This window comes from Scyliorhinus canicula, chromosome 4, assembly GCF_902713615.1.
Source record: "Scyliorhinus canicula chromosome 4, sScyCan1.1, whole genome shotgun sequence".
NCBI classification, from domain to species: Eukaryota; Metazoa; Chordata; class Chondrichthyes; order Carcharhiniformes; family Scyliorhinidae; genus Scyliorhinus; species Scyliorhinus canicula.
The window spans coordinates 52682245-52708932 of NC_052149.1; the positions used below are offsets into that span (position 1 = coordinate 52682245).

Genomic DNA, 26688 nt, shown 5'->3' on the forward strand with positions numbered 1-26688 from the left:
GAAGTAAAAATGATAATGCATATGTGGCTGTACTTACAGGTACGTTTCTTCCTCAACTACACATTAGAGAAGAAAAGGCAATTGGTGTTCTTGGAGATTAACTGGGAAATTCACTGCTAATTTCTATCACTTATTTAAACAGGGCAACCCAAATCAAAACCTACTCATGGGACAATGCACAAGTGATCCTCGTGGGAAATAAATGTGATATGGAGGACGAGCGTGTAATTCCTGCTGAAAAGGGAAGACATCTGGCTGAGCAGCTAGGTAGGTGCTCGCTATTTTCCCTATTCATAATTTTATGATTCAATGATGTTGATGTTTCCAATTCCTTTTTTTAAAAATCTGATAGTTTAAGCAGATATGTGTTCCAGAAGGATGTGGAAGTTGCCATTTTATTGGTGTTTTAATATGTTATCTGTTAGACATAATTAAAATATTTAATGAAGGTTGGGAAGAATTGGATGCAGTTGGTTAGGAATCATCCTTTTCACCTCTGGGACCTGAGCTCAGTTGATGAGATGAAATTTGCTCTCTGATGACTTGCGGAATACAAAGTGCAATGAATGCCGAGTCCTAACAAGTGTCAACACACAATTTTGTGAGCAAATGACTGCGTGTTCAGCATGTATTTGCAACAATTTGCAAAGTGAAATTATGGAGATGTGCGGTGTGAGAAACGAGGACTATCACACTGACACAGTCATTGTTGTTGGCTAAGTGCTAAGTGTACAAATAAGGTATTTGCTAATGCCAGGTGCCAAAAACACAGGTATTTCACTTCCCACATTCAGGAACCATAGGTAATGTTCAGAGAGTCAAGGCACCAGTCTGCCCTTTGAACTATAAAGTAAAATCTCGCTGCTATTCTAAATATTTCACTCAAACAGGGCGGCATGGTGGTGCAAGGTTAGCACTGCTGCCTCATGGTACCATGGTATCATGGTACCAAGGATCCAGGTTTGATCACTGTCCGGGTTCGATCAAGGTCACTGTCCTTGTGGAATTTGCACACTCTCCCTGTGTCTGCATGGGTCTCACCCCCACAATCCAAAGATGTGCAGGGTAGGTCGATTGGCCACGCTAAAGTGCCCCTTAATTGGGAGGAAAAAAAGAATTGGGTACTCTAAATTTATTTTTAAAAAAGATTTCACTCAAACAAGCAAGTGTTGGTAATAACCATTGTGCAAGGAGTTGCCACTGGCTTTATTATCGATTGAATGGGCAGCAGGGTGGCCTAGTGGTTAGCACAACCGCCTCACGGCGCTGAGGTCCCAGGTTCAATCCCGGCTCTGGGTCACTGTCCGTGTGGAGTTTGCACATTCTCCCTGTGTCTGCGTGGGTTTCGCCCCCACAACCCAAAAATGTGCACAGTAGGTGGATTGGCCACGCTAAATTGCCCCTTAATTGGAAATAATAATTGGGTAATCTAAATTTTAAAAAAAAATTATCGATTGAATTACTGAGCAACAAAGTGAACATGAAAAATTTTAAGAGGAAAGTGAAAGTTAGATTTGTTTAAAGAATATCAGTAAGACTGTCCTACAATCTATCGAGGGTCACTAAATAATTCTCACTCACAGAGTATTTCAATCTTTCATATTCTGAAATATTAATTTCATTCAGAATTCATTTCATATTCTGCCCGTAGGGCAGCACGTTAGCATGGTGGTTAGCATAAATGCTTCACAGCTCCAGGGTCCCAGGTTCGGTTCCCGGCTGGGTCACTGTCTGTGCGGAGTCTGCACGTCCTCCCCGTGTGTGCGTGGGTTTCCTCCGGGTGCTCCAGTTTCCTCCCACAGTCCAAGGATGTGCGGGTTAGGTGGATTGGCAATGCTAAATTGCCCGTAGTGTCCTAAAAAGTAAGGTGGGGGTCGTTGGGTTACGGGTATAGGGTGCATACGTGGGTTTGAGTAGGGTGATCATTGCTCGGCACAACATCGAGGGCCGAAGGGCCTGTTCTGTGCTGTACTGTTCTATGTTCTATGAAATACACTTCAAGGCTTGATTCAATAATTACCTTGAAAATACTGGTTAAACTTCAAAAACAGGAAAGGGAATGTTTATGCACTAACGATGAATTTTCAGCAATAAAAAAACTACAGAACACAAAGTCATCAAGTAACACAGTGCCTTGAATCTTTATAAAGTTCGAAATCGGTCCAGCATCTTAATTCTGAGAATTATTATCTATGAATATTGTTATGACACCCTGGGCAAGTCCACGTTGAATTCCAGCCCCACTCATCCCAGAGTCACAACACAATAATAATAACCAATAATTCTTACCTGAAATACCCTTGGCTGCCCATTAATTACAGTCACCAGGTTTGTAAGCTTAAACACAATTACTGTCTATTCACAACAAGGACTATCATGGAAAAATGTAATAAGTACAACTGGTTAACTGTCAGCTAACCCCTGACTCCCACTTTAATGTTATACATAGTTTTGCCTGCATGAATGTCATTTTTGTACTTGGGTTGACAATATTTTTACTGCTCCTATATTCAACTCTTTTCAAAGTACTGCTTTGCACTCTAGAAATGGAGGATGAAGATATGCAAGAAGCTAGGTTGATGGCTCTGAGAGTAAGGCACAATCAAAGCTATTTTCCCATATTTAAACACTCGCACTGTAAAGTCCACAGACCAAGAAGGTCTTATTTAGGCACTGCAACAGAATACAAGCTGGAAAAAGTAGAAGAGTGAGCTGCGATTTGCCAGACCACTACTGATGGCCCACAGCTTTCAATAAATAAAAGACATCAAATAAAGCCACTCCAGGCCTGCCTTTTCTTAATCTTTATAATCTTTATTAGTGTCACAAGTAGGCTTACATTAACCGCAATGAAGTTCCTGTGAAAATCCCATAGTCGCCGTGCAGTGGTTAGCACTGCTGCCTATGGCGCTGGGACAGGTTCAATCCAGGTCCCAAGTCACTGACTACGTGGACTTTGCATATTCTCCCTGTGTCTGCGTGGGCTTCAACCCCACAACCCAAAGATGTGCAGGGTAGGTGGATTGGCCACACTAAATTGCCCCTTAATTGGAAAAAATAATTTGGTACTCTAAATTTAAAAAAAGAAAATCCCTTAGTCGCCACACTCCGATGCCTGGTTGGGTACAATGAGGGAGAATACAGAATATCTAATTCACTTAATGAGCAAATCTTTTGGGACTTGTGGGAGGAAATGGGAGCACCCCGGAGGAAACCCATGCAGACACTCGGAGGACGTGCAGACTCCGCACAGACAGTGACCCAAACCAGGAATCGAACATGGGTCCCTGGCACTGTGAAGAAACAGTACCAATCATTGTGCTACCGTGCCATACCCTCTTCCAAAACTCCTGTCAAGATTCTTCATAAGACAGCATGGTGTTGCAGTGGTTAACACTGCTGTCTCACGGCGCCAAAGACCCAGGTTCGATCCCGGCCCCGAGTCACTGACCATGTGGAGTTTGCACATTCTCCCCTTGTCTGCATGGGTCTCACCCGCACAACCCAAAAAGATGTGCAGGGGTAGCTAATTGGCCACACTATGATGCCCCTTAATTGGAAAAAAAAGAATTGGGTACTCTTTAAAAAAAATTTTTTTAATCCCTCGTAAGACATTTTCTCTATCACTGCCCAAGTCCTTAAAGTTAGAAACATATATAGAAATTAACCGATAACTTTATGTAGTTGAATTGAGTGAGGAAAAATTAGATATATTAATCGTATAAATTCTCACTTGCCATTGTATTAACATGTTTAGCCTACAGATATAAAAGTTGTGGAAACTGAAACTATCTACATACAGATCTGTCAGTGATTGGCATCAAGAGTCAACATCACTTTGGATCTGCTTGCAATTATTCTCTGTTAAATAAATATCTTTTATCTTCCTGTACCTGTGGTCTCTTCGGTGAGGACTGCAGTGTCCCATATGGGTTTTATTATGATGCCACCAGAACCTATTCTTCAGTGCGTCAATCACCAATAGAATGAGTAGGTGACAACAAAAGGTGTTTCAGCCTATTAACTTGGGTCATGTTGGTGTGTGTGTGGAGGGAGGCAGAAAGCAATGTCGGTTCAATGTGTTACTGAGGAACAAGTTACCTTCCAAAATATTTCTTCACCTCCATGTGATGTTATTCTCATGCTTAATAATAGTCGGGCAGATTTTAAAGACCATCTGTTCATTAATTCCGTTTTTAATCATCAGCTAACCTAGCAGTAAAAAATGTAATTAAAAAGTTGTTACGATCCCCATAGAGACTGATAAGTTTTTAAAAAGAAATTAATTTCCTTGCGACTGACAGAAAGAACTGAAGGACAAAATTTCATGTTGTAAGGCTTTAACTGTAACAGTCAACATTGTTCAAACATTACTTACTATGCATTTGACACGTCGAACTAAAGAAAAGTTATATTTGCATCAACCACCTAATGTAACCAAAATATGTCTTATGAAAGGTTTTTATGATGCACCGCATTTCCAGCAGATATGTAGCTTTACAGGAACAATCCCACGGTCACTTCCAGCGCCCCAACAGAATAATTTCTCCCTGCCACCTCAGGTTGAAACTTCTAATGGCCTTTGGCAATTGTTCCACGCCTTATTTGAATTTTCAAGATTTGATTATCGCCAGCCAGACACAGCTTGGCAATTGCACATTCCTTAAATATTCACAAGTCTTTTCTGTTCTGTTCCCTTTCTTCTGAGAACTCAAACACTCAATTGCATTCTGCTTGGTCGGTTGTGCCGAACAACCCACCTGCTTCCCCATAGCAGTAGCTACTTTATCTTTGCATCAGAAAGAGCAGGTGTCCTTTTTCTGAGCAATACTGTGAAAAGGTATTAAAACTGAACGTGAGACATCAAAGGGTGTCTCTTTGTGTTTCTCTCCCCATGGCAACCTGATTTTATGGGCGTGTCCCCTAGCAAGGATTTATGATGAGTTCACCAAGGGAACATTCTGTTTCACCTTAAGTTAAAGGTGAGGGGAAACGGCATCTATCCTGTCACACTCCACCAGAATCTTGTTTGAATAAGATCACCTCTTGTTCTTCTAATCTCCAAAGAGTATAGGCCCAACCCGCTCAACCTTTCCTCCTAAAACGACCCTTTCATCCAGGAATCTGTCTAGTGAACCTTCACTGAGGCGAACACAATACTCCAGGAGCGTTCTCACCACAATTTCCTGCACAGTTGAAACAAGGTTTCACTACTGTTAGAATCCATCCCCCTTACAATAAAGGCCAAAATTCAATTGTCTTAATTATCAGGTGTACCTGCATGGCATGCTAACTTTTCATGACTCGTGCAAAAGGACACCCCGATCCTTCTGCACTGCAGCATTCTAAAGTCTTCCTCAATTTAAGTTTTAAGTAATATTCCGTTTTTCTATTATTCCAACTGAAGTAGACAACCTCACCTTTTCCCACATTATTTTCCACCTGCTAATCTTTCACCTGTTCACTTACCCTCTCAGTATCACCTTTTGCACACCCTTTGGCCCAGATTTTCACGGAGTCATGGAGGTTCCATGTTGCACGTTTTACTTGAGTGTAATACGCGTTTATTGGAGTGTATTAACACGCCTCCGTTTAAAGGCCGTGTGCTTAACACTGCTATAGCTCTGTATGTGTAATTTCAGCTCGGAGTCACCAGGTGTCGTATATAAACACCTCACAAGTATCTCAAGGTCAGGTTCAAAGTAATAAAACTATACACCGATTAGTAAGTTCCAACGATCAATATTTATTATACAAATATAATAAATACGCATGCACACGCTAAAGACTAATACCTATTTCTACTATTAAACGACTAAATACTTATCTAAGTGGGAACCAGCAAGGTCAGGGGACAAGGCCTTTGTTCCTTTCTGGGCTGCACCTTCTGTTCGTTATTAGTCGAATACTGTATAAGTTCACGTAGCGAGCGTCGTTTTGGGACTTACTGAACGATGGCTGGTGCTCAACGGCTGGTGATGGAAGACAGGATCAACGGCTGGAGTCGGAGTCAGGATACAACAGCAACGGGGTCAACAGCGGAGCCGGAGCAAAGCAGACAGGACCATGTGCGGGGTCTATCTTTATAGGGGTCCCCAATGTCCGTGCCTTTTCGGGGCGGGCTTTACCTGCCATGCATCGATTGGATCATTTCCCAATCGATGTCTCACAAATCCCCCAATCTGAGGGTCTCTTCTCGATGGGTGGGGCGGTCTCTAGGGTCTTTTGTGGTGGATACTTCTGGTGCCGTTTCGTCTGGGCGTCCACTTAAAGTATCTATTCAAAACCAAATGTTGCTATTGTGTGTGCCCAGATCTGGATTGCCTCATTACTATGCAAAGCGTTTTGCTATTTACACCTTTGGTTGAGATCTTCCACCTGGCCATAAACTAGTTTTGCTACGTGCAGAATGCTAATTAGCCTTTGCAGACTGCTTGTCCTGGCTAAACTGCTTTCTCCCTGCAGTCTTAGCAGTTCTCCATTTTGTTAGCCCAGTGTCCATCTTAGGTGGCTACATCCATAAACCTTCCAAAATGGCAGGCGTGACCTGGATCTGGAAGTCCCACCCCTAAAGTAACAGGCTACCAAGAACATACAGAAAACAGCATCTGTGAAACACCTTGGATTTGAAAAAACCCTCACAACCAGAAAATGAGTAAGGCTGCAGAGAATGTGCGCGTGCAGAGTCGTCTTTTTACTGATTGTGTGGTTGTACTCCCTCCCATTCCCTAACGACGTCTAAGTTATTTTTAAATATCGCATACCCATTCCGCATAACATCAGCGTTTTACCTGTTCACAAAACGTTTTGATTATTGAGCACAAGGCAGACTTCCCGAGTGCAAACACTCGTGTACTGTTGTAGCTTTGCAGTGACTACCTGCACTGCTACACGTGGGCATGGCCACACTGTAAGAAGCGACTGGAAATTGAATGAACTTGCAGTGCGCTCCAGCATTCCACTGCCATGTTCTACAACATGGATAGACTTTGAACAGATCTTGCAGCTCAAGACTAGGCCTCCGTTAGGTACAAGGCTGAGGCATTCGCAACAATTTTCAGCCAGAAATGCCAAGTGGACAATCCATTTCGGTCTCCTCTGGCGGTCCCCAGCATCACAGATGTCAGTCTTCAGCCAATATGATTCACTCCGCGTGATATCAGGAAATGGCTGAAGGCACTGGATACTGCAAAGACTATGGGCCCTGACAATATCCCAGCAATAGTACTGAAGGTTTGTGCTCCAGAACTAGCCACACCCCTAGCCAAGCTGTTCCAGTATGGCTACAACACTGGCATCTACCCGGCAATGTGGAAAATTGTCCAAATGTGTCCTGTACACAAGAACAAGACAAATCCAACCCAGCCAATTACCACCCTATCAGTCTACTCTCCATCATCAGCAAAGTGATGGAAGGAATCATCAACAGTGCTATCAAGCGGCACTTACTCACCAATAACCTGCTCGCGGATGCTCAGTTTGGGTTCCACCAGGATCCTCATTACAGCCTCGGTTCAAACATGGACAAAAGAGCCGAATGCCAGAGGTGAGGTGAGAGTGACTGCCCTTTACATCAAGGCAGCATTTGACCGAGGCTGGCATCAAGGAGCCCTAGCTAAACTGGAGTTAATGGGAATCAGGGGGAAAACTCTCTGCTGGTTGGAGTCATCTGGCACAAAGGGAGGTGGTTTTGGTAGTTGCAGGTCAGTCATCTCCATTCCACTGCAGGAGTTCCTCAGGGTAGTGTCCCAGGACCACCCACGTTCAGCTGCTTCATCAATAACCTGCCTTCCATCATAAGGTCAGAAGTGGGGATGTTTGCGGATGACTGCACAATGTTCAGCACCACTCGTGACTCCTCAGATAATGAAGCAGTCCATGTCCAAATGCAGCAAGACCTGGGCAATATCCAGGCCTGGGTTGACAAGTGGCAAGTTACATTCGCGCCACACAAGTGCCAGGCAATGACCATCTCCTGCAAAAGACGATTTAACCACCGCCCCTTGACATTCAGTGGCATTACCATCGTTGAATCCCCACAATCAGCACAATCATCAATCATCCTGGGGTTACCATTGATCAGAAACTGAACTGGACTAGCCACATTAATACTGTGGCTACCGGGGCAGGTCAAGGACTAGGAATCCTACTGCGAGTAACTCACCACCTGACACCCAAAGCCTGTCCACCATCTACGAGGCACAAGTCAGGAATGTAATGGAATACTCTCCACTTGCCTGGATGAGCGCAGCGCCAACAACACTCAAGAAGCTTGACACCATCCAGGACAAAGCAGCCCGCTTGATTGCTCCCCCCTCCACAAACATTCAAACCCTCCAACACCGAAGAACAGTGGCAGCCATGTGTACCATCTCCAAACCCATGACCACTACCATCTAAAAGGACAAGAGCAGCAGATACCTGGGAACCCCACCTCCAGGAGGTTCCCTTCCAAGTAATTCACCACCCTGACTTGGAAATATATTGACGCTCCTTCACTATCGCTGGGACAATATCCTGGAGCTCCCTCCCGAACAGCACAGTGGGTGTACCTACACCTCAAGGACTGCAGCGGTTTAAGAAGGCAACTCACCACCACCTTCTCAAGGGCAACTAGAGATGGGCAATAAATGCTGGCCTAACCAGTGATCCCCACATCCCGTAAATGAATTTATAAAAATTCTTCCAGCCCCACTCACGTTACAGCCGCTCAGGCTTACGTTTTCTCAGATTCAAATTCCCAAACGCTGACTGCCAAAAGCAACTGTGTGCATCAGAGCTACAACTCATATCAGGCAACAGGGACTAGGTCTCCCCGTGATTCCATACTCCCTGCACCTGAGATGAGCCGAGAGCTGCAGCAGATCAGATAGGGTCTGCGCTCGGCTGACAATAATGATTGACGCCTCAATTGTGGGTGAGTGGGTTTCCTATGTGTGTCTGTACCTGATTGGCTCTGAGAGACATTAGAGAGCCGGCATTTGGGGACCCTTGGCCTTTGGGGGTCCTGTGCCATGGCATGGTGCGTTTCATTGTAAATATGCCCCTGGCAACTACTGGTTCCCCTTTTGCAACCTGCTTATTCCATCCTCAAAGAAGTCTAATAAATTTGTCAAACACAATTTCCTTTTCACAAAATGCGTTGACCCTGCTAAATAATTTTATCATTTTCTAAATATCCTACTTCTACTCTCTTAGTATTGGATTCCAATATTTTCCCAATTCCAGATATTAGGCTAAGCTGCCTCTAGATTCCTGTTTTCAATCTCCCTCCGTTTTTGAACAGAGTTCCAGGGAATTATGGAAGATTACAATGCATCCATGTTCTCTGCAGTCTCTATTCTTAAGGGGCTAGGATGCAGGCCACCAGATCCAGGGGCATATCAGCCTTTAGTCACACACGTTCCCGTACCAGCCTCCCCGGACAGGCGCCGGAATGTGGCGACTAGGGGCTTTTCACAGTAACTGCATTGAAGCCTACTCATGACATAAGCGATTTTCATATCATTTTCATTTTTCATTAGTTTTTTTTAATCGAATCATAGAATCCCTACATTGCAGAAGGAGACCATTTGGCCCATCGAGTCTGCACCGGCCCTTGGAAAGAGCACCCTATTTAAGCCCATGCCTCCACCATATCCCCGTAAATCTACCTAATCTTTTGGACACTTAAGGGACAATTTGGCATGGTCAATCCACCTAACCTGCACCGCAGTCCCAGTGCTAACCATTGCAGGGGCTGGGGGCTAAATCGCTGGCTTTTAAAGCAGGCCAGCAGCACGGTTCAATTCCCGTACCAGCCTCCCCGAACAGGCGCCGGAATGTGGTGACGAGGGGCTTTTCACAGTAACTTCACTGAAGTCTACTTGTGACAATAAGCGATTTTCATTTCATTTCGTCTTTGGGGTGTGGGAGAAAACCGGAACACCCGGAGGAAACCCACGCAGTTACCCAAGGCCAGAATCGAACCCGGGTCCCTGGAGCTGTGAGGCAGCAGTGCTAACCACTGCCAACCTATAGAGGGGAAATTTATTCCATCTGTCTGAGCAGGATTGAACCCAGGTCCTAAAAGTGAAAATCTAGTGGCTAATCTAGTGGACAACTCAGTCTAAGGATGATATTGATATAAAATGGATATTTATGGTGCATTGGTTGTAAGTTATAACAGTTGAAAGCCCTTCCTAATACATAATGTACTTATTTATGTCTGTTGAATATTCTGTATTTTTCACACGTGAAAGTGTTTTTATTCATATTGGAGATCAGAACATGTGGCACAGTGTGAAGGTAATAAAAAGCTGTTCTGGTGGAATTCTGAGGCTGTATAGTCTGAGTCATTTAATGCAGGGTTTTTCAAACTATGGGTCATGACTCATGAGTGGGTTGCAGGCGGGAACCAGTAGGGTCACAGAGTGATCAGTCGCAACGTTCCCGATCACAGGAGAAGCACCCAATGGCTATGACCGCCTCTAGTTGAGAATGCCTGCCGCAACCAGCCTTTAAATACAAACAATGGAGTCTTCCCACCAGAAGTGGCAGCAGAGAGCAGTTCACGTGCCCAGCACATACACTGACTTATAAAGCACCCAGTATGTCCATGCTTTGGGTGCAAAATTTATAGCTGCCAGCAAGCAACAGGACTGTGACGAACTGAAGATGTTTCATTTTATAATGAGGAAGAGGGGGCCAGGATCTGACAACTGAATATGCTGGAGAGAATGCTCAGGAGTCCACGGCAGGACAAAGCAGTGCTGGTGTGAGCTGTATACAGAACTCCAGAGCCTCTCGTGAACAACTCATTAAGAAGAAATTCAAATCGGGAACAAAGCAGTATAAATATGATTTCTTGAGGTATGGTTTTGTTAATTATGCCAAAGCAAATCAGAATGCAAAGCCCATGAGTATTATATGTAGGAAAGTACGGAAAATGAAAGTTTAAAACCCTCAAACTTCAAAGGCATTTGAAGACTAAGCGTGGCAAGTTAGAGGGCAAACTTCTTGATTTTTTTCAAAAGATGCAACGAGAACTTAAATTATCAGCTGAAGTCCTTAGCAGAAATGTAACATTGAATGACGAAGGAAGTGATTTCATGAGGACCAAGAAGGCTCACCTGTTATAGTAAAGGTAAGTGATAAATGAGGTGTTACAAAGTTCATCTGGCATGGGTCCTGGAAGTTGGCTGGCATGGGTCCCGAAGGTCAGCTGTTTGGTAAAAGTGGATCCCAGGGGATAAAGTTTGAAAAACACTGAACTAATGCATATTTCTGTCACTTTTCTTTAAGAAAGGACTTGTATGTCCCTAAATTATCTCATGCAACAGCTATGATGGTCACTTCGCAGTAGGGAGAACATGCTAGTTGGAGAAATAAGGAGATGAATTTTCATTGGGCTGAGGAGACAGGACTGGAGGTGGGAATACCAGCAGCTTTGTGCTGTCAGCTGACTGATGTTTCTGCGTCCTGCATATTTTCATGGCAGCTTCTTTGGGTCTGTGATGGCTGCTTGGATGCCAGAGGTGGGGAGGCAATTAGATCAGTTAAGGGACGTATTGAGGATACTCATCGGACACCATCTGGAATTTCTAGTTGGAAGACATCCTGTACCCTGGCTCAGGCCAAAGCCCAGCCGATGGATGGAGGCAGCCTCCTGCTGGCAGGCCAGGGAAGCAACACTGCTTTGTTTAGTTCCTCCATCCTTCGCAGCCGTGATTGTCAGAGGGCTACAGCTGCAGCTCGGGCCAATTTGAGACTGAAGAATCTGGATCCCACTGTTGCCATCGTGAAGAATCCTGCTTCGGACACCGTGAAGTAGGCTTTATTGTCTGGGGTATGTTAACAGCAAGTCTTTATTGACAACTCATAACTGTGTACATATTTACATTAGAGAATACAGCTGACTCCAGTCTGGGTCTTTACCCATCTCTATCCACCTCTAGATTGACATTGGCTTAGGGTCATGTGCCTTGTTACATCACTGAGTTGGTGGTACTGTACTCAGTCCCACATTAACCCTTTATGTACCAGACCCTTCTAGTAACAACCTAGCAGTTATGATCGCATTTTAAAAAATATATTATTTTTATAAATAACACAGCAAAGCCTCAACACTGGTTCAGAACAGAATAAATGCTTCAGTATGCATGAATACAGAAAATGACAGGATTAAACCTGGTGCCTCGTTTTATAATGGGAAGTGGGCGGCATGTGGCACAGTGGTTAGCACTGGGACTGCAGTGCGGAGGAACCGGGTTCGAATCCCGGCCCTGGGTCACTGTCCGTGTGAAGTTCGCACATTCTCCCCATGTCTGCATGGGTTTCACCCCCACAAACCAAAGATGTGTAGGTGGATTGGCCTTGCTAAATTGCCCCTTAATTGGAAAACAAAATAATTGGCTACTTTTATAATGGGAAAACCAGTGAATGGATAAACTAGAAAAAGAGAGAGAAGAGGTAAAAGCCATGAAAACATGGTAAAACGGTGCACACCTTCACTCGCAACAATTGCTCATTCAGCCAAAAAGAATATAGATTTAAATTTTCACACCCGAACCACAATATACCTCCCTCAATTCCAATCATACCAGAAGCACCAGTGATCCTTTATAATATCTCTTTCTCGGAGAAGAGACATGCCTGTACCTTTGCAGGATCCAGTCAATGATTCTTTCACCCCAAAATAAAGAAAAAGTAATAATTTGTGAAAACCTTTGTTCCAAGGAGATATCTTGCAACCACAAGACGCACCAAATCCCCAAAATCTAGTACAGTACAGAGTAATCATTCTTCCACCTATAAATACAGAGAAGACCAGCAAATATTCATACTTTGATTCATATTGTAATTGATGTGTATGCACCTCCTTTCATACGGAAAGTAAAAGGATACTCAAAAGAGTAGGGAATATCGTCCTATGGCTGCACGCCCTCCTCCAGAAAGCAACCCAGGATTCCTACGTTATGTTCAAGCTCACAACACAACTGACCTCACGTCTCTTCATCCAAATTGGAAGCCCCGTTCAGGCCCCACCATCACCGGAAAACCTCTAATCTATTTATCACCAAGGAAACCTCCCCAGCAAGGAGAAGAAGAGTTGTCAAGACGTCCATCAGCTGGATATCTTGGAGGGTAATAGAAACCCCTCTTCCTCCTGGTAAGATAAGGTAACCCCTCCGAAATTAAATAAAGCAAATCCTTTTTTTTATTATAATTTTTATTAAGATTTTTACAAAATATAAACATCACAACAATATTAACCCAACTGTAAAAACCCAAGAGCAACACCCACCCAACTTCAAAAGCAACTGCAAACAAAAGAAAAACCAAAAAAACACCCAAACAACAAAAGGGAAATAGATAACACCCGCCACATCCCACAAACCCATGTACACAGTTCTCCCTCTCACCGAACCAAACCCCCCCGGGTTGCTGCTGCTGCCGGCCTATTTCCCTACCGTTCCGCCAGGAAGTCCAGGAAAGGCTGCCACCGCCTAAAGAACCCTTGTACTGATCCCCTCAGGGCAAATTTCACCTTCTCCAATTTAATGAATCCCGCCATATCATTGATCCAGGCCTCCACGGTTGAGGGCCCCGCATCCTTCCATTGGAGCAAGATCCTCCGCCGGGCTACTAGGGATGCAAAGGCCAGAACACCGGCCTCTTTCGACTCCTGCACTCCCGGCTCCACTGCAACCCCAAAAATTGCGAGTCCCCAGCCTGGCTTGACCCTGGATCCCACCACCCTCGACACCGTCCTTGTTACCCCCTTCCAAAACTCCCCCAGCGCTGGGCACGCCCAAAACATATGGCCATGGTTCGCTGGGCTCCCCGAGCACCTAGCACACCTGTCTTCTCCCCCGAAAAACCTACTCATCCTCGTCCCAGTCATGTGGGCCCTATGCAGCACCTTGAACTGTATGAGGCTAAGCCTCGCACAGGAAGAGGAGGAATTCACTCTCTCCAGGGCATCCGCCCACGTCCCCTCCTCAATCTCCTCACCCAGCTCCTCTTCCCATTTCCCCTTCAGTTCCTCCACCGAGGCCTCGTCTACCTCCTGCATTACCCGGTATGTGTCCGAAATCCTCCCTCCTCCAACCTACACCCCCTAGAGCACCCTGTCCCGCACCCCACGTGGGGGCAGCAAGGGGAACCCCTCCACCTGCCGCCTGGCAAACGCCCTCACCTGCATGTACCTAAACATGTTCCCCGGGGGGAGCCCAAACTTCCCCTCTAACTCCCCCAAGCTCGCAAACCTCCCCTCCACAAACAGGTCCCTCAACCTCCTAACCCTTACCCTGTGCCAGCCCAGAAATCCGCCATCAATGCTCCCTGGGACAAACCGATGGTTCACCCATATTGGGGCCTCCATCGAGCCCACCACTTCTCCCCTATGTCGTCTCCATTGCCCCCAAGTTTTGAGGGTAGCCGCCACCACCGGGCCTGTGGTATACCTCGTTGGAGGGAGCGGCACCGTTACCAACGCCTCCAGGCTCGTGCCCACACAGGACGCCACCTCCATCCTCTTCCATGCTGCCCCTTCCACGTCCATTACCCACCTACGCCCAATAGTACCCACAGAGGTTGGGCAACGCCAGCCCCCCCTATCCCTGCCCCGTTCCAGGAACACTCTTCTCACCCTCGGAGTCCCATGCGCCCACACAAATCCCGTAATACTCCTGTTGACCCTCCTAAAAAAGGCCTTCGGGATAAGGATGGTGAGGCACTGGAACAGGAACAAAAACCTCGGGAGCACCGTCATCTTAACGGACTGCACCCTCCCCGCCAGTGACAGCGGTAACATATCCCACCTTTTGAACTCCTCCTCCATCTGCTCCACCAACCTTGTGAGGTTGAGCTTGTGCAGGGCCCCCCAGCTCCCAGCCACCTGGACTCCTAGGTACCTGAAGCTCTTCCCTGCCTGCTTCAGTGGGAGCCTACCAATCCCCTCCTCCTGATCCCCCGGGTGCACCACGAACAACTCGCTCTTGCCCAGGTTCAGCTTATACCCAGAGAAGCCCCCGAATTCACTAAGAATCCTCATCACCTCCGGCATCCCCCCCACCGGATCCGCCACATACAGCAACATGTCGTCCGCATAAAGCGACACTCGATGCTCCTCCCCACCCCGCACCAGGCCCCTCTAGTTCCCTGACTCCCTCAACGCCATATCCAGGGGCTCAATTGCCAACGCAAAGAGCAAGGGGGACAGGGGACACCCCTGTCTCATCCCCCGGTACAGCCGAAAGTACTCCGACCTCCTCCTATTCGTGGCTACACTCGCCATCGGGGCCTCATAGAGCAACCTCACCCAACGGACTAACTCCTCCCCAAACCTCTCCAACACCTCCCACAGATACTCCCACTCAACCCTATCAAAGGCCTTCTCCGCATCTAATGCCACCACTATCTCCACCTCCCCTTCCACAGCCGGCATCATAATAACGTTGAGGAGCCTTCGTACGTTTGTATTCAACTGCCTTCCCTTTACAAACCCCGTATGATCCTCAAGAATGACCCCCGGCACACAATCCTCTATTCTTGTGGCTAAGATCTTTGCCAGCAGCTTGGCATCTACATTTAGCAGCGAGATCGGCCTATATGACCCACACTGCAGAGGGTCCTTGTCACGCTTCAGGATCAAGGAAATCAGCGCTCGTGGCAAAGCCCCCCCCCCCCCCCCCCCCCCCCCTTGCCTCGTTAAAGGTCCGGACCAACAGGGGGCCCAACAGGTCCACATACCTTTTATAGAATTCCGCCTGAAACCCATCCGGCCCCGGTGCCTTCCCCGACTGCATGCTCCCTATCCCTTTAACCAACTCCTCCAGCTCGATCGGCGCCCCCAGTCCTTCCACCTGCCCCTCCTCCACCCTCACAAATCGTAGCTTGTCCAAGAAGTGCCCCATTCAACCCCCCTCCACCGGGGATTCAGACCGGTACAGTTCCCCATAGAAGTCCCTGAAGACCCCATTAACATCTACCCCCCTCCGCACCACCTTCCCAGCTCTATCCGTCACTCCCCCAATCTCCCTGGCCGCGACCCGCTTTCGGAGCTGGTGTGCCAGCATCCTGCTCGCCTTCTCCCCATATTCATACACCACCCCCTGTGCTTTCCTCCACTGAGCTTCCGCCTTTCTGGTAGTCAATAGGTCGAACCTGGCCTGAAGGCTACGCCTCTCCCCCAGCAATCCCTCCGCCGGAGCCTCCGCATATCTCCTATCCACCCTCACCATCTCCCCCATCAGTCTCTCCCTCTGCTCCCCCCTCTCCCTATGGGTTTGGATGGAAATCAGCTCCTCTCTAGTCACCGCCTTCAATGCCTCCCAGACCGTCCCCACTCAGACCTCCCCGTTGTCGTTGGCCTCAAGGTACCTCTCAATACACCCCCGAACCCTCTCGGCGGCCACCTCATCTGCCAGCAGCCCCACCTCCAAGTGCCAGAGCGGACGTTGGTCCCTCTCCTCCCCCAGCCCGAGGTCCACCCAGTGCGGGGCATGATCTGAAATGGCAAATGGAGAGTATTCAACATCCTCCATCCTCGAAACCAGCCCCCTGCTCAGGACAAAAAAAATCAATCCTCGAATAGGCCTTATGCACGTGGGAGAAAAATGAGTACTCCCTGGCCCTTGGCCTCGCAAACCTCCAGGGCCTTAGCCGCCGCCGGCCTCCTACCCGTCCGGGACTTGGATCGATCCAATGGGGGATCCAGTACCGTGTTGAAGCCCCCCCCCCCATGATCAGGCCCCCCACCTCCAGGTCCGGAATGCGGCCCAACATACGCCGCATAAACCCCGCATCGTCCCAATTTGGGGCGTAAACATTCACCAACACCACCCGCTCCCCCTGCAGCTTACCACTCACCATCACATACCTCCCGCCACTCTCAGCCACCACATTTAACGCCTCAAACGTCACCTTCTTCCCCACCAGGATCGCCACCCCCTGACTCTTCTCATCCAGCCCTGAGTGAAATACTTGGCCCACCCATCCCTTCCTGAGCCGAACCTGGTCCGCCACTTTCAGGTGTGTCTCTTGGAGCATGGCCACATCCGCCTTCAGCCCCTTCAAGTGCGCAAACACTCGGGGCCCGTTTGACCGGCCCATTCAACCCCCTCACATTCCAGGTTATCAGCTGGATCAGAGGGCTCCCTACCCCCCTCCCCTGCCGATTAGCCATAACCTATTCCCTGCCCACCACTGGCCAGCGTCCCCCGCTCTGCCAATTCCCCACGGCGGCAACTCCCCCCCCCCCCCCCCCCCCCCAGCACCCCGTGCATCCTCCAGCTCCTTCCTGACCGTTTCAGCAGCAACCCGGTACCCCCCCCCCCCCTCCCCCCAGGCTAGGACCCCTCCTAGCCGCGCCCCACCCTCCATAGCCCTCCCGTGAGCCAGCTAACTTCTGCTGACCCCGGCGTCTCCCGCCCTACCTCCGACTCCTCCCCACGTGGGACTACCCCTCCTCCTTCGTGCCCATCAGCAGGTACTCCTCCCCCCCCCCCCCCCGCTCTTGCGCGGGGAAAGAAAACAGCCAGCAACGGCCCGCGCTTCTCAGCCCCGACCCCGCCCCCACCATCTCACAGCGCGGGAAACCCGAGAAAAGCCCGCGCTTTTGCCCTGCCCAGCCCCGCCTCCTCTAGGGCAACTCCCATTGCCAGTCCCCCCCACCAGCTCCCCGTTTACCCCCCTGCCCGAACCCGTCCACCAGACCCATACAAAAAAGACATACGACATCACCCCACCCAACCTAAGGCCAACCCACATCCTGCATTAAACAGAGCAAACACAAGTACATTATTATACAACATCCCCCATCTTAAACCCTCAGTTTGAGTCCAGTTTCTCGGCCTGCACAAAGGCTCTCGCCTCCTCCGGGGACTCAAAATAATGGTGCCGGTCCTTGTAGGTGACCCACAGACGTGCCGGCTGCAACATGCCAAACTTCACGCTCCGTCCTGTCGGTTGAACCCGGCCCTCCGCTTCGCCACCTCCGCACTCCAGTCCTGGAAGATCCGCACCTCCGTGTTCTCCCACTTACTGCTCCGCTCCTTCTTAGCCCACTGGAGCACGCACTCACAATCCACAAACCGATGAAACCCCACCAACACCACCTGCGGCGGCTCGTTCGGCTTGGGCCTCCTAACCAGAATTCTGTGGGCCCCCTCCAACTCCAGGGGCCCCTGGAAGGACCCAGCCCCCATCAGCGAGTTCAGCATAACGACCACATAGGCCGCCAGGTCCGACCCCTCCAGCCCCTCCGTGAGGCCCAGGATCTGCAAATTCTTCCGCCTCGACCGGTTGTCCAGCTCCTCGAACCGCTCCTGCCACCTTTTATGGAGCGCCTCGTGCATCTCCACCTTCCCCGCGACGGCCACGGCCTCATCCTCCCTTTCGGAAGCCTGCTGCTGCAGCTCCCGGATCGCGGCCCCCTGGGCTGTCTGAGTCTCCATCAGCTCTCTGGTGGTAACCTTCAACGACTCCAGCAGCTCCACCTTAAGCTCCTGGAAGCAGCGCAGCAGAGTCTCCTGCGCCCACTGCCTCCACTCCTCCGGGCCTCCGCCGGCCGCCATTTTGTTTTTCTTCCCCCGCTTTTCCAGGGGCGCTTCCACCGTTTTTCTTCTTACCCCACTCCTGGTCTGGACCATAGGACTGTAGGGATCGACTCCAGTCCCCTTCCCACATCGGGATTTGTCGACAAAGTTCCGTTGGGGGCCCTGAAAAGAGCCCCAAAGTCCGTTATTCGCGGGAGCTGCCGAACGTGCGGCTTAGCTCTGCGTTGCCGCCACCGGAAGTCAATAAAGCAAATCCAAGCCTGTATCAGCACCTCTCCTATCCAGATGAATAAGGAAAACCAGGATTAGCCTCAAGGATTCTTGTATCACACCAAGTCTCACAACTTAACAGACCTCACTCCTCCCCAGCCAAATCGGAGACATCGTTCAGGCCCCACGCTCACCAGGAAGCCCAAACTAATAATAATAATCGTTATCACTATCACAAGTCGTCTTGCAACACTGCAATGCAGTTACTGTGAAAATCTCCTAGTCGCCACACTACACGCCTCGTTCGGGTACACTGAGGGAGAATTCAGAATGTCCAATTCACCTAACAACACGTCTTTCGGGACTTGTGGGAGGAAACCGGTGCACCCGGAGGAAACCCACGTAGACACAGGGAGAACGTGGAGAATCCACACAGACAGTGCCCGAAGCTGGGAATCGAACCCGGGTCCCTGGCCCTGTGAAGCAACAGTGCTAACCACAGTGCTATTGTGCCGTCCCTACCAAGGAACCCCTATCAAGAGGGCAGCACGGTGGTGCAGTGGGTTAGCCGTGTTGTCTCACAGCACCGAGGTCCCAGGTTCGATCCCGGCTCTGGGTCACTGTCCATGTGGAGTTTTTTTTAAATGTTTTTTTTATTGAGTTTTCATATTTTATATACAACATATTACAAATTATTAGAGAAAAAAATTAACATATATATTTACAGGTAAGCATCTTCATAATAACAATTGTGGCCGCCCCCTTTATCCGGCATACATATTTTACAATCCCCAATATGGCCGAGGCACATGTTCATAGGCATTTATTTATAGTTTGGTTTTGGGCCTTAGCTTGCCATCAAACCCCCATAACGAACCCCCCCCCCCCCCCCCGGCTACCTTCCCCCGATTCCCGTCCATTTTCCCCTGATTCTTGGCCACCCGACTATTCTTCTTCTTGTTCGTTGGCTACAAACCGGTCCCGGAACAATTGCATGAATGGCTCCCACGTTCTGTGGAAGCCGTCGTCTGACCCTCGGATGGCGAATTTGATTTTCTCCATTTGGAGAGATTCTGAGAGGTCGGACAGCCAGTCTGCAGCTCTGGGCAGTGCTGCTGACCGCCAGCCAAACAGGATTCTACGGCGGGCGATCAGGGAGGTGATGTACCATCAATTGTACGCGAGGCGAGTGATTTACCAAAGTCCGGCTTTAATAGACTAGAACACAGCTCTGCGATCGTCTACAATGGAAAGGTCGATCGTCAGGCGTCTGACCATTTATACCTCGTTAATGGAGGCGTGGTTAACTCAGCCTCTTGGCCAATCGGTCGAGAGGCACATGACCGACCAGGGCCAATGGTAAGCCGACGTTCTGGCCCAATGGCAGACAGGTATGCAGATCATATCACCACAGGAAGCAAAGGCAAGGGCGTCCGCCCTCCTCCCCAGGAATAGATCTGGCTGGTCTGAAACCCCGAAGACCGCCACAATCGGGCATGGCTCCACCCTCACCCCCACCACTTTGGACATAGCCTCGAAGAAGGCTGTCCAGTACTCCACAAGTCTGGGGCAAGACCAGAACATGTGGGCGTGGTTGGCTGGGCCTCTTTGGCACCGTTCACATCTGTCCTCCATCTCCGGGAAGAACCTACTCATACGGTTTCTCGTTAAGTGGGCTCTATGTACCACTTTTAGTTGCGTCAGGCTAAGCCTTGCGCATGTGGAGGTGGAGTTGACCCTATGCAGTGCTTCGCTCCAGAGTCCCCACCCTATCTCCATCCCCAGGTCGTCCTCCCATTTCATTCTTGTTGCGTCCAGTACGGTGTCGTCCCTTTCTACCAGTCGGTCATACATGTCGCTACAGTTCCCTTTCTCTAGGATACTTGCGTCCAGTAGGTCTTCCAGTAGTGTCTGTCGTGGCGGTTGTGGGTACATCCTTGTCTCCTTTCGTAGGAAGTTTTTGAGCTGCAGGTACCGTAGCTCGTTCCCCCCAGCTAGTCGAAATTTCTCTGTCAGTTCGTCCAGTGTTGCGATCCTGTCGTCCGTGTATAGGTCCCTGACTGTCAGTGTCCCCCCGTCCTGCCTCCACCTTTTGAAGGTGGCGTCAGTCAGTGCTGGTGTGAAACTATGGTTGTTGCAGATGGGAGCCTTGTCCGACATTTTGGTCAGGCCAAATTGCTGCCGCAGTTGGTTCCAGGATTGGAGGGTGGCTGTCACCACTGGGCTGCTGGAGTGTTTTTTGGGTGGGGGTGGGAGTGCTGCCGTGGCGAGGGTCCGGAGGGAGGTCCCCATGTAGGAGGCCTCCTCCGCACGCACCCACTCGGCTTCTGGCTCCTGGATCCATCCCCTTACTCGCTCGGCTGTTGCCGCCCAGTGGTAGAATTGTAGTCCATGTGGAATTTGCACATTCTCCCCGTGTTTGCGTGGGTTTCGCCCAATGTTATTTTTAACTTTGATAATCCTTTAGAGGGCGCCTCCAATTTGAGGTGCCCACTCCTATACCTTCTTCGTCAGCGCCCACCTTCCCTACTTGCCACTCAGGGCCTCGGGCTCTCCAATTATGTTGGTTGGCTGCGGAGCCTGCCAGCTGTCCTTAATTGCCCGCCTCCTCCTAAATCTCCCTCGAGGTCCTACCGACGGCATTTACAAGTTCCCAAGCTACTTTTCACAATGATGATCAAATCAGGACCCAGGAACGAAAATCCAAACCTTAGGAATCAAAATAGTTAATTTGCTCAATTGACAAATGGAGCTTGTGCTTTGTTTCTGAGTCACAGACACCAGGATGCTTGTATGTTTCGTCTTGTATCTCTGTAGAGTTAGCTGACATCTGCCTGATCAGTCCTGGGGTCACTGCAATTGGTCTCAGTGTCCCTGAGTTAAGAAGAAAAAAAATAAAAGAGTAGATTCTATCGCTGGGAGCCATCCCATGTGATTGCTTCTCAAATGTGATATTGAGAGAGGTCAGGATCCGGGGGCCACGTGTGATTTTTCCCTTTATGAACACCCGACATTTATAACTGATTGTATACATATTATATGACCACCTTTCCTAGGTACTGGCATGGCAACCTGGATACATACTTAGCATTAGTCACTGTCTTGAGGAAAAGAGGGAACAAAAGAAAGAAAGTGATTCATATGAGATGCAATTATGACTTTTATTTGTGAGCCTGTGACCTCACAATGTGTTGTAGTTAAAAGAGATTGTATGAAGATAATGAAGCCATATTTATGTGGTCCATGCTAGTGTTTATGCACTATATGAGAGTCCTGCCACTGTATTTACTTTATCTCCAACATATCCTGCTACTCCTTTCTCCCTCCTCGCTTTCTCTAGCTTCCCCATAAATGCACCACTGATGCTTTTTGAGTTTATTAGTGGTTGTTTCATATTTATGACCTCGGGTTGGAAACCCAAAAGTGCAAACATTTTCTGTATTTTAAAAAATTCATTCTTGGGATGTGGGCATCATTCTCAAGGTCAGCATTTTCTTGACCATCCCTAATTGCCCTTAGAGAAGGTAGTAATGAGCTGCCTTCTTGAACTCGTGTACATAGAACATACAGTGCAGAAGGAGGCCATTTGGCCCATCGAGGCTGCATCAACCAACTTAAGCCCTCGATTCCACCCTATCCCCGTAACCCAATAACCCCTCCTAACCTTTTTGGACACTAAGGGCAATTTAGCATGGCCAATCCACCTAACCTGCACGTCTTTAGACTGCTGGAAGAAACCGGAGCACCCGGAGGAAACCCACACAGACACGGGGAGAACGTGCAGGCTCCGCACAGACGGGAAAATCGAACCTGGGACCCTGGCGCTGTGAAGCCACAGTGCTATCCACTTGTGCTACCGTGCTGTAGTCCAGCTGTGGTAGGTACATCCGCAGTGCTATTAGGAAGGGAGTTCTGGGATTCTCACCCAGTGACAGCAAAGAAACGGAGATATATGGTGGAATTTTCCATGTGCACGCCCCGTCCCCCGCAGCATATTTTGCGGTGGACCACCATTGACCGCTGGTGGGATCTTCTGATCTTGTCACTGTCAATAGGGTTTCCCATTGCTGGATTGCTAGTTTGTGATGCGGACCGTTGCCAACAGCGTGGATTCAATTCCCGTACGGGCTGAGGTTATCCATGAAGACCCTGCTTTCTCAACCTTGCCCCTCACCTGAGATGTGGTCGCCCTCAGGTTCAATCACTGCCAGTCAGCTCTCTCTCAAAAGGGGAGAGCAACCTACGGTCCTTGGGGACTGTGGCGATTTTCATTGTATGCAGCCTGGGAATGGCCGGAGAATTCTAGCCGTACTTCCAAGTAAGGATGGTGTGTGACTTGCAGGTTGTGTTTCCTTTGTCTCTCTAGGTGGTAGAGGTTATGGGTTTGGAAGGTGCTGTCAAAGGAACCTTGTTGAGTTTTTGCAGTGCATCTTGTAGATGGTACATATTGTCTCCACTGTACATCAGCTGAGGAAGGAGTAAATGATTGTTTACGTTGGTGAATAGGGTGCTAATCAAGCGGGCTGCTTTGTCATGGATTATGTCGAGTTTCTTGAATGGTGTTGGAGTTTCACTCATTGAGGAAGTGGGGAATATTCCGTCATGCTCAAGACCTGTTCCTTGTATCTTTGGGGCTCAGGAGGTGCCTGCTGCAAATTTCCTGGCACCTGCCCTTGTAGCCAAACTATCGATATAGCTGGTCTATTTATCCGATTAAACTATTCATAATCTATGATATCTATTAGATCACCTATCAATCTTTTTTTTCTAGAGTAAAGACCCCTAGCTTGTTCAGTTTTTCCTGATAGGTTATACCTATCAGTTCTCGTCTCATTCTTGGGAATATTTTTTGCACCTTTTCCAATCAGTATAGCCTTTTTGTAAAGAAAACCAGAAATGTTCACAGTGATCCATCTGAGGTCCAACCAAGGTTACATACACGTTTAACATAACTTATTTTCCATTCTATTTCTCTAGAAATTGACATGAGTGCTTGATTTGCATTTTTAAAGCTTTATTAATCTGCGTTGATGTTTTTAGTCAGATTATTACAGCACAGAATGAGACCATTTGACCCATTGTACCTTTGCCCTTATACCCCCAAAACGTTTTGCTTCTCTATCCCATTTAGACACTTAAGGAGTACGTGACCTCCTTATTCCTTCTACAAGAATGCACCAACTCACATGTAGCAACAGTGAAACTAACTTTACCACACAGAATTTACAGTGAAGAAGGAGGTAATTCGGCCCATCGAGTCTGCACCAGCTGTCGGAAAGAGCACCCAACTTAAGCCCATGCCCCCACCCTATCCCTGTAACCCCGTAACTCCACCTCATCTTTTTGGACACTAAGAGCAATTTATCATGGCCGCTCCACTTAACCTGCACATCTTTGGACTGTGGGAGGAAACCGGAGCGCCCGGAGGAAACCCACGCAGACACGGGGAGAACGTGCAGACTCTGCACAGACAATGCCCCAAGCCGCGAATCGAACCTGGGACCCTGGAGCTGTGAAACAACTGTGCTAACCACTATGCTACTGTGCGACATTGAGGATAAACTGATATAAAGGGTTGGATTTACAATTGGCCACAGGTTCGGGACCCAGTGCAGGCAGGATTTCAAAATCGCAGTCCCAGAGGTCATCACAGGATCTGAACAGTTTCAGATTTTTGAAGAGCTGGCGGGGAGCAGGGAATGGGGAACATGCTCCCTACCAATTAACGGCCCAGTCAGCTCCTTTAGTAGCTTGCCAAGGACTTGTGTGGTCGCAATTGGAATTTTCAATGTTTTTTTCCAGTCAACCTGAACCGTCTGGTGCAAGTTAGTGCACAACCGCAAGCCCGAAGTACGTTTATCTGTATTTGTCTAAAATGAAACTAGCACTGGGTCGAGCGCTGCATCTTAGCTCGGTGTTCAAGCTGCATTCTGCCGTCTTTCACCTCCTGGCCTTCTCAGGATCTGTCTGCTTTATCTGGCAAGGCAGCGGATGGTCCCAACATGGTTTCTGCCTGTATTTACACTAGTGCCAGGTAAGCAACTTCCTCCTCCTGGAGGCGTGCGGTGCCAATATTGTGCATTGAGCTCACCTGCAGGCCGATTACACCATTTGAACTTTAAAATTGTATCATGAGCGATGGAGCTAAGGCGTAGGGTTGGGACTCGCAATTAATCTCCCAACTTCACTTTGAAAACCCAGCCCAAAGCATTCCTCAACCTGCTGGGCAATATTTGTAGTTGTTGTCCATTTGAAGAAGTAAAGGGAACACCCGAGTAGTGCAGAGGGTTGCGTTGATGGAAAGGAGAAAGAAGGGGAGGTAACACAGAAAATTAATCTGTATGAATAACCCTGCATTTTTCTTTTTTTGTTTTACAGGTTTTGAGTTTTTTGAGGTCAGTGCCAAAGAAAACATCAACATCAAGCAGGTCTTTGAACGTCTAGTAGACATCATATGTGTGAAAATGTCAGAAAACCCAGATTCTGATCCCTCAATGGCCAGCGGCAGCAAGCACACAAGGTTGACAGATAACGCGCCATCAATGCAGCAGAACTGTGCCTGCTAATGACTTCTGACCTTGGTGACCTCTGACTCCCTCCTACCTTTTACAGTTTCTCTTTATAGTTGCATGTGGTATTGGGCCAACCAGACCCTTATTTATTCAAAGTTATACAGATAGTGGAACTAAGATATTTATTTATTATCCTTTAAAATATGTTTAAATGTTATTGTAAGAGATTTACTTATCATTACACAAATGGACGTACAAATTCATTAACAGTCCTACTATATTACTAAACTGATGCTGATGTAGGTGTATCTAAAACTGAATCATTTTAGTCCTTCTGAATTGGAAATCGAGACAGCATAGTGAAACCTTTCAGTGCTTGCTGTAATTAATTCATTTTCTATTATTCTTTAAGCTTGGAAGTTATAAAGAAAGCAATATGAAGTAGTTAATCATAGTAGGACTGCAGAATTCAAAGAGAATCCATTAAATTTAAATGAATAGATTGATCAAACCGTTAAACGTTATAATATTGGCAGAATAAACTTTCTGGTTACATTGGCACCCTCTATAAACAAAACTTAAAACAAATATATAAACTAAAAGTAAGAAATATAACATTCATTTAAATATACTCCTGGAAAGGTAAGCTTATTATCATCTTCCCAATTTTCGCCGTATTATTTATAAAACTTAGCACCAAAATCTGAAACTGCGGGTGACACCAAGATTGACCGGGTGGTTAATAGTGAGGCTGAGATTCTTGGGTTACAGAAAGACATAGACGGGATGGTCAAATGGGCAGAAAAATGGCAGATGGAATTTAATCCTGAAAAGTTTGAGGTGTTACACTTTGGAAGGAGCAATTTGACAAGAAAATATTCAATGAATGGTACCACACTGGGAAGTCCTGAGGAACAAAGAGACCTTGGCGTGTTTGTAAATAGATCCCTGAAGGCAGAAGGGCAGGTTAATAGGTTAGTGAAAAAGGCATATGGTACACTTGCCTTTATCAATTGTGGTATAGATTACAAAAGCAAGGAAGTCATGTTGGAGTTAAATAGAACATTGGTGAGGCCACAGCAGCTGGAGTACCGTGTGCAGTTCTGGTCGCCACATTATAGGAACCTGAGATTGCACTGGAGCGGGTACAGAGGCGATTCACCAAGATGTTGCCATGGATGGAACATTCAAGTTATGAAAAGAGGTTGGGTAAGCTTGGGTTGTTTTCGCTGGAGCAGAAAATACCGAGGGGCGACCTGATCGAGGTGTACAAGATTATGAGGGGATGGGCAGGGTGGATAGGGAACAGTTGTTCCCCTTTGTTGAAACCAAAAGAGAAAATGCTGGAAAATCTCAGCAGGTCTGGCAGCATCTGTAAGGAGAGAAAAGAGCTCACATTTCGAGTCTAGATGACCCTTTGTCAA

At 47.9% G+C, this 26688-nt stretch overlaps 1 protein-coding gene across 1 annotated transcript in view; it reads left to right on the top strand.

Moving 5' to 3' along the window:
- LOC119964580 (ras-related protein Rab-3B-like) overlaps nt 1–26163 on the top strand; it is a 202620-nt gene extending 176457 nt beyond the window's left edge. Inside the window, exons 4-5 of the mRNA XM_038794256.1 lie at nt 143–267; nt 25131–26163. Of these exons, the coding sequence (XP_038650184.1) occupies nt 143–267; nt 25131–25318 (313 nt within the window). The 3' untranslated portion in view covers nt 25319–26163. The remainder of the gene's footprint in view (nt 1–142; nt 268–25130) is intronic.
- Nucleotides 26164–26688: the final 525 nt, after the last annotated feature.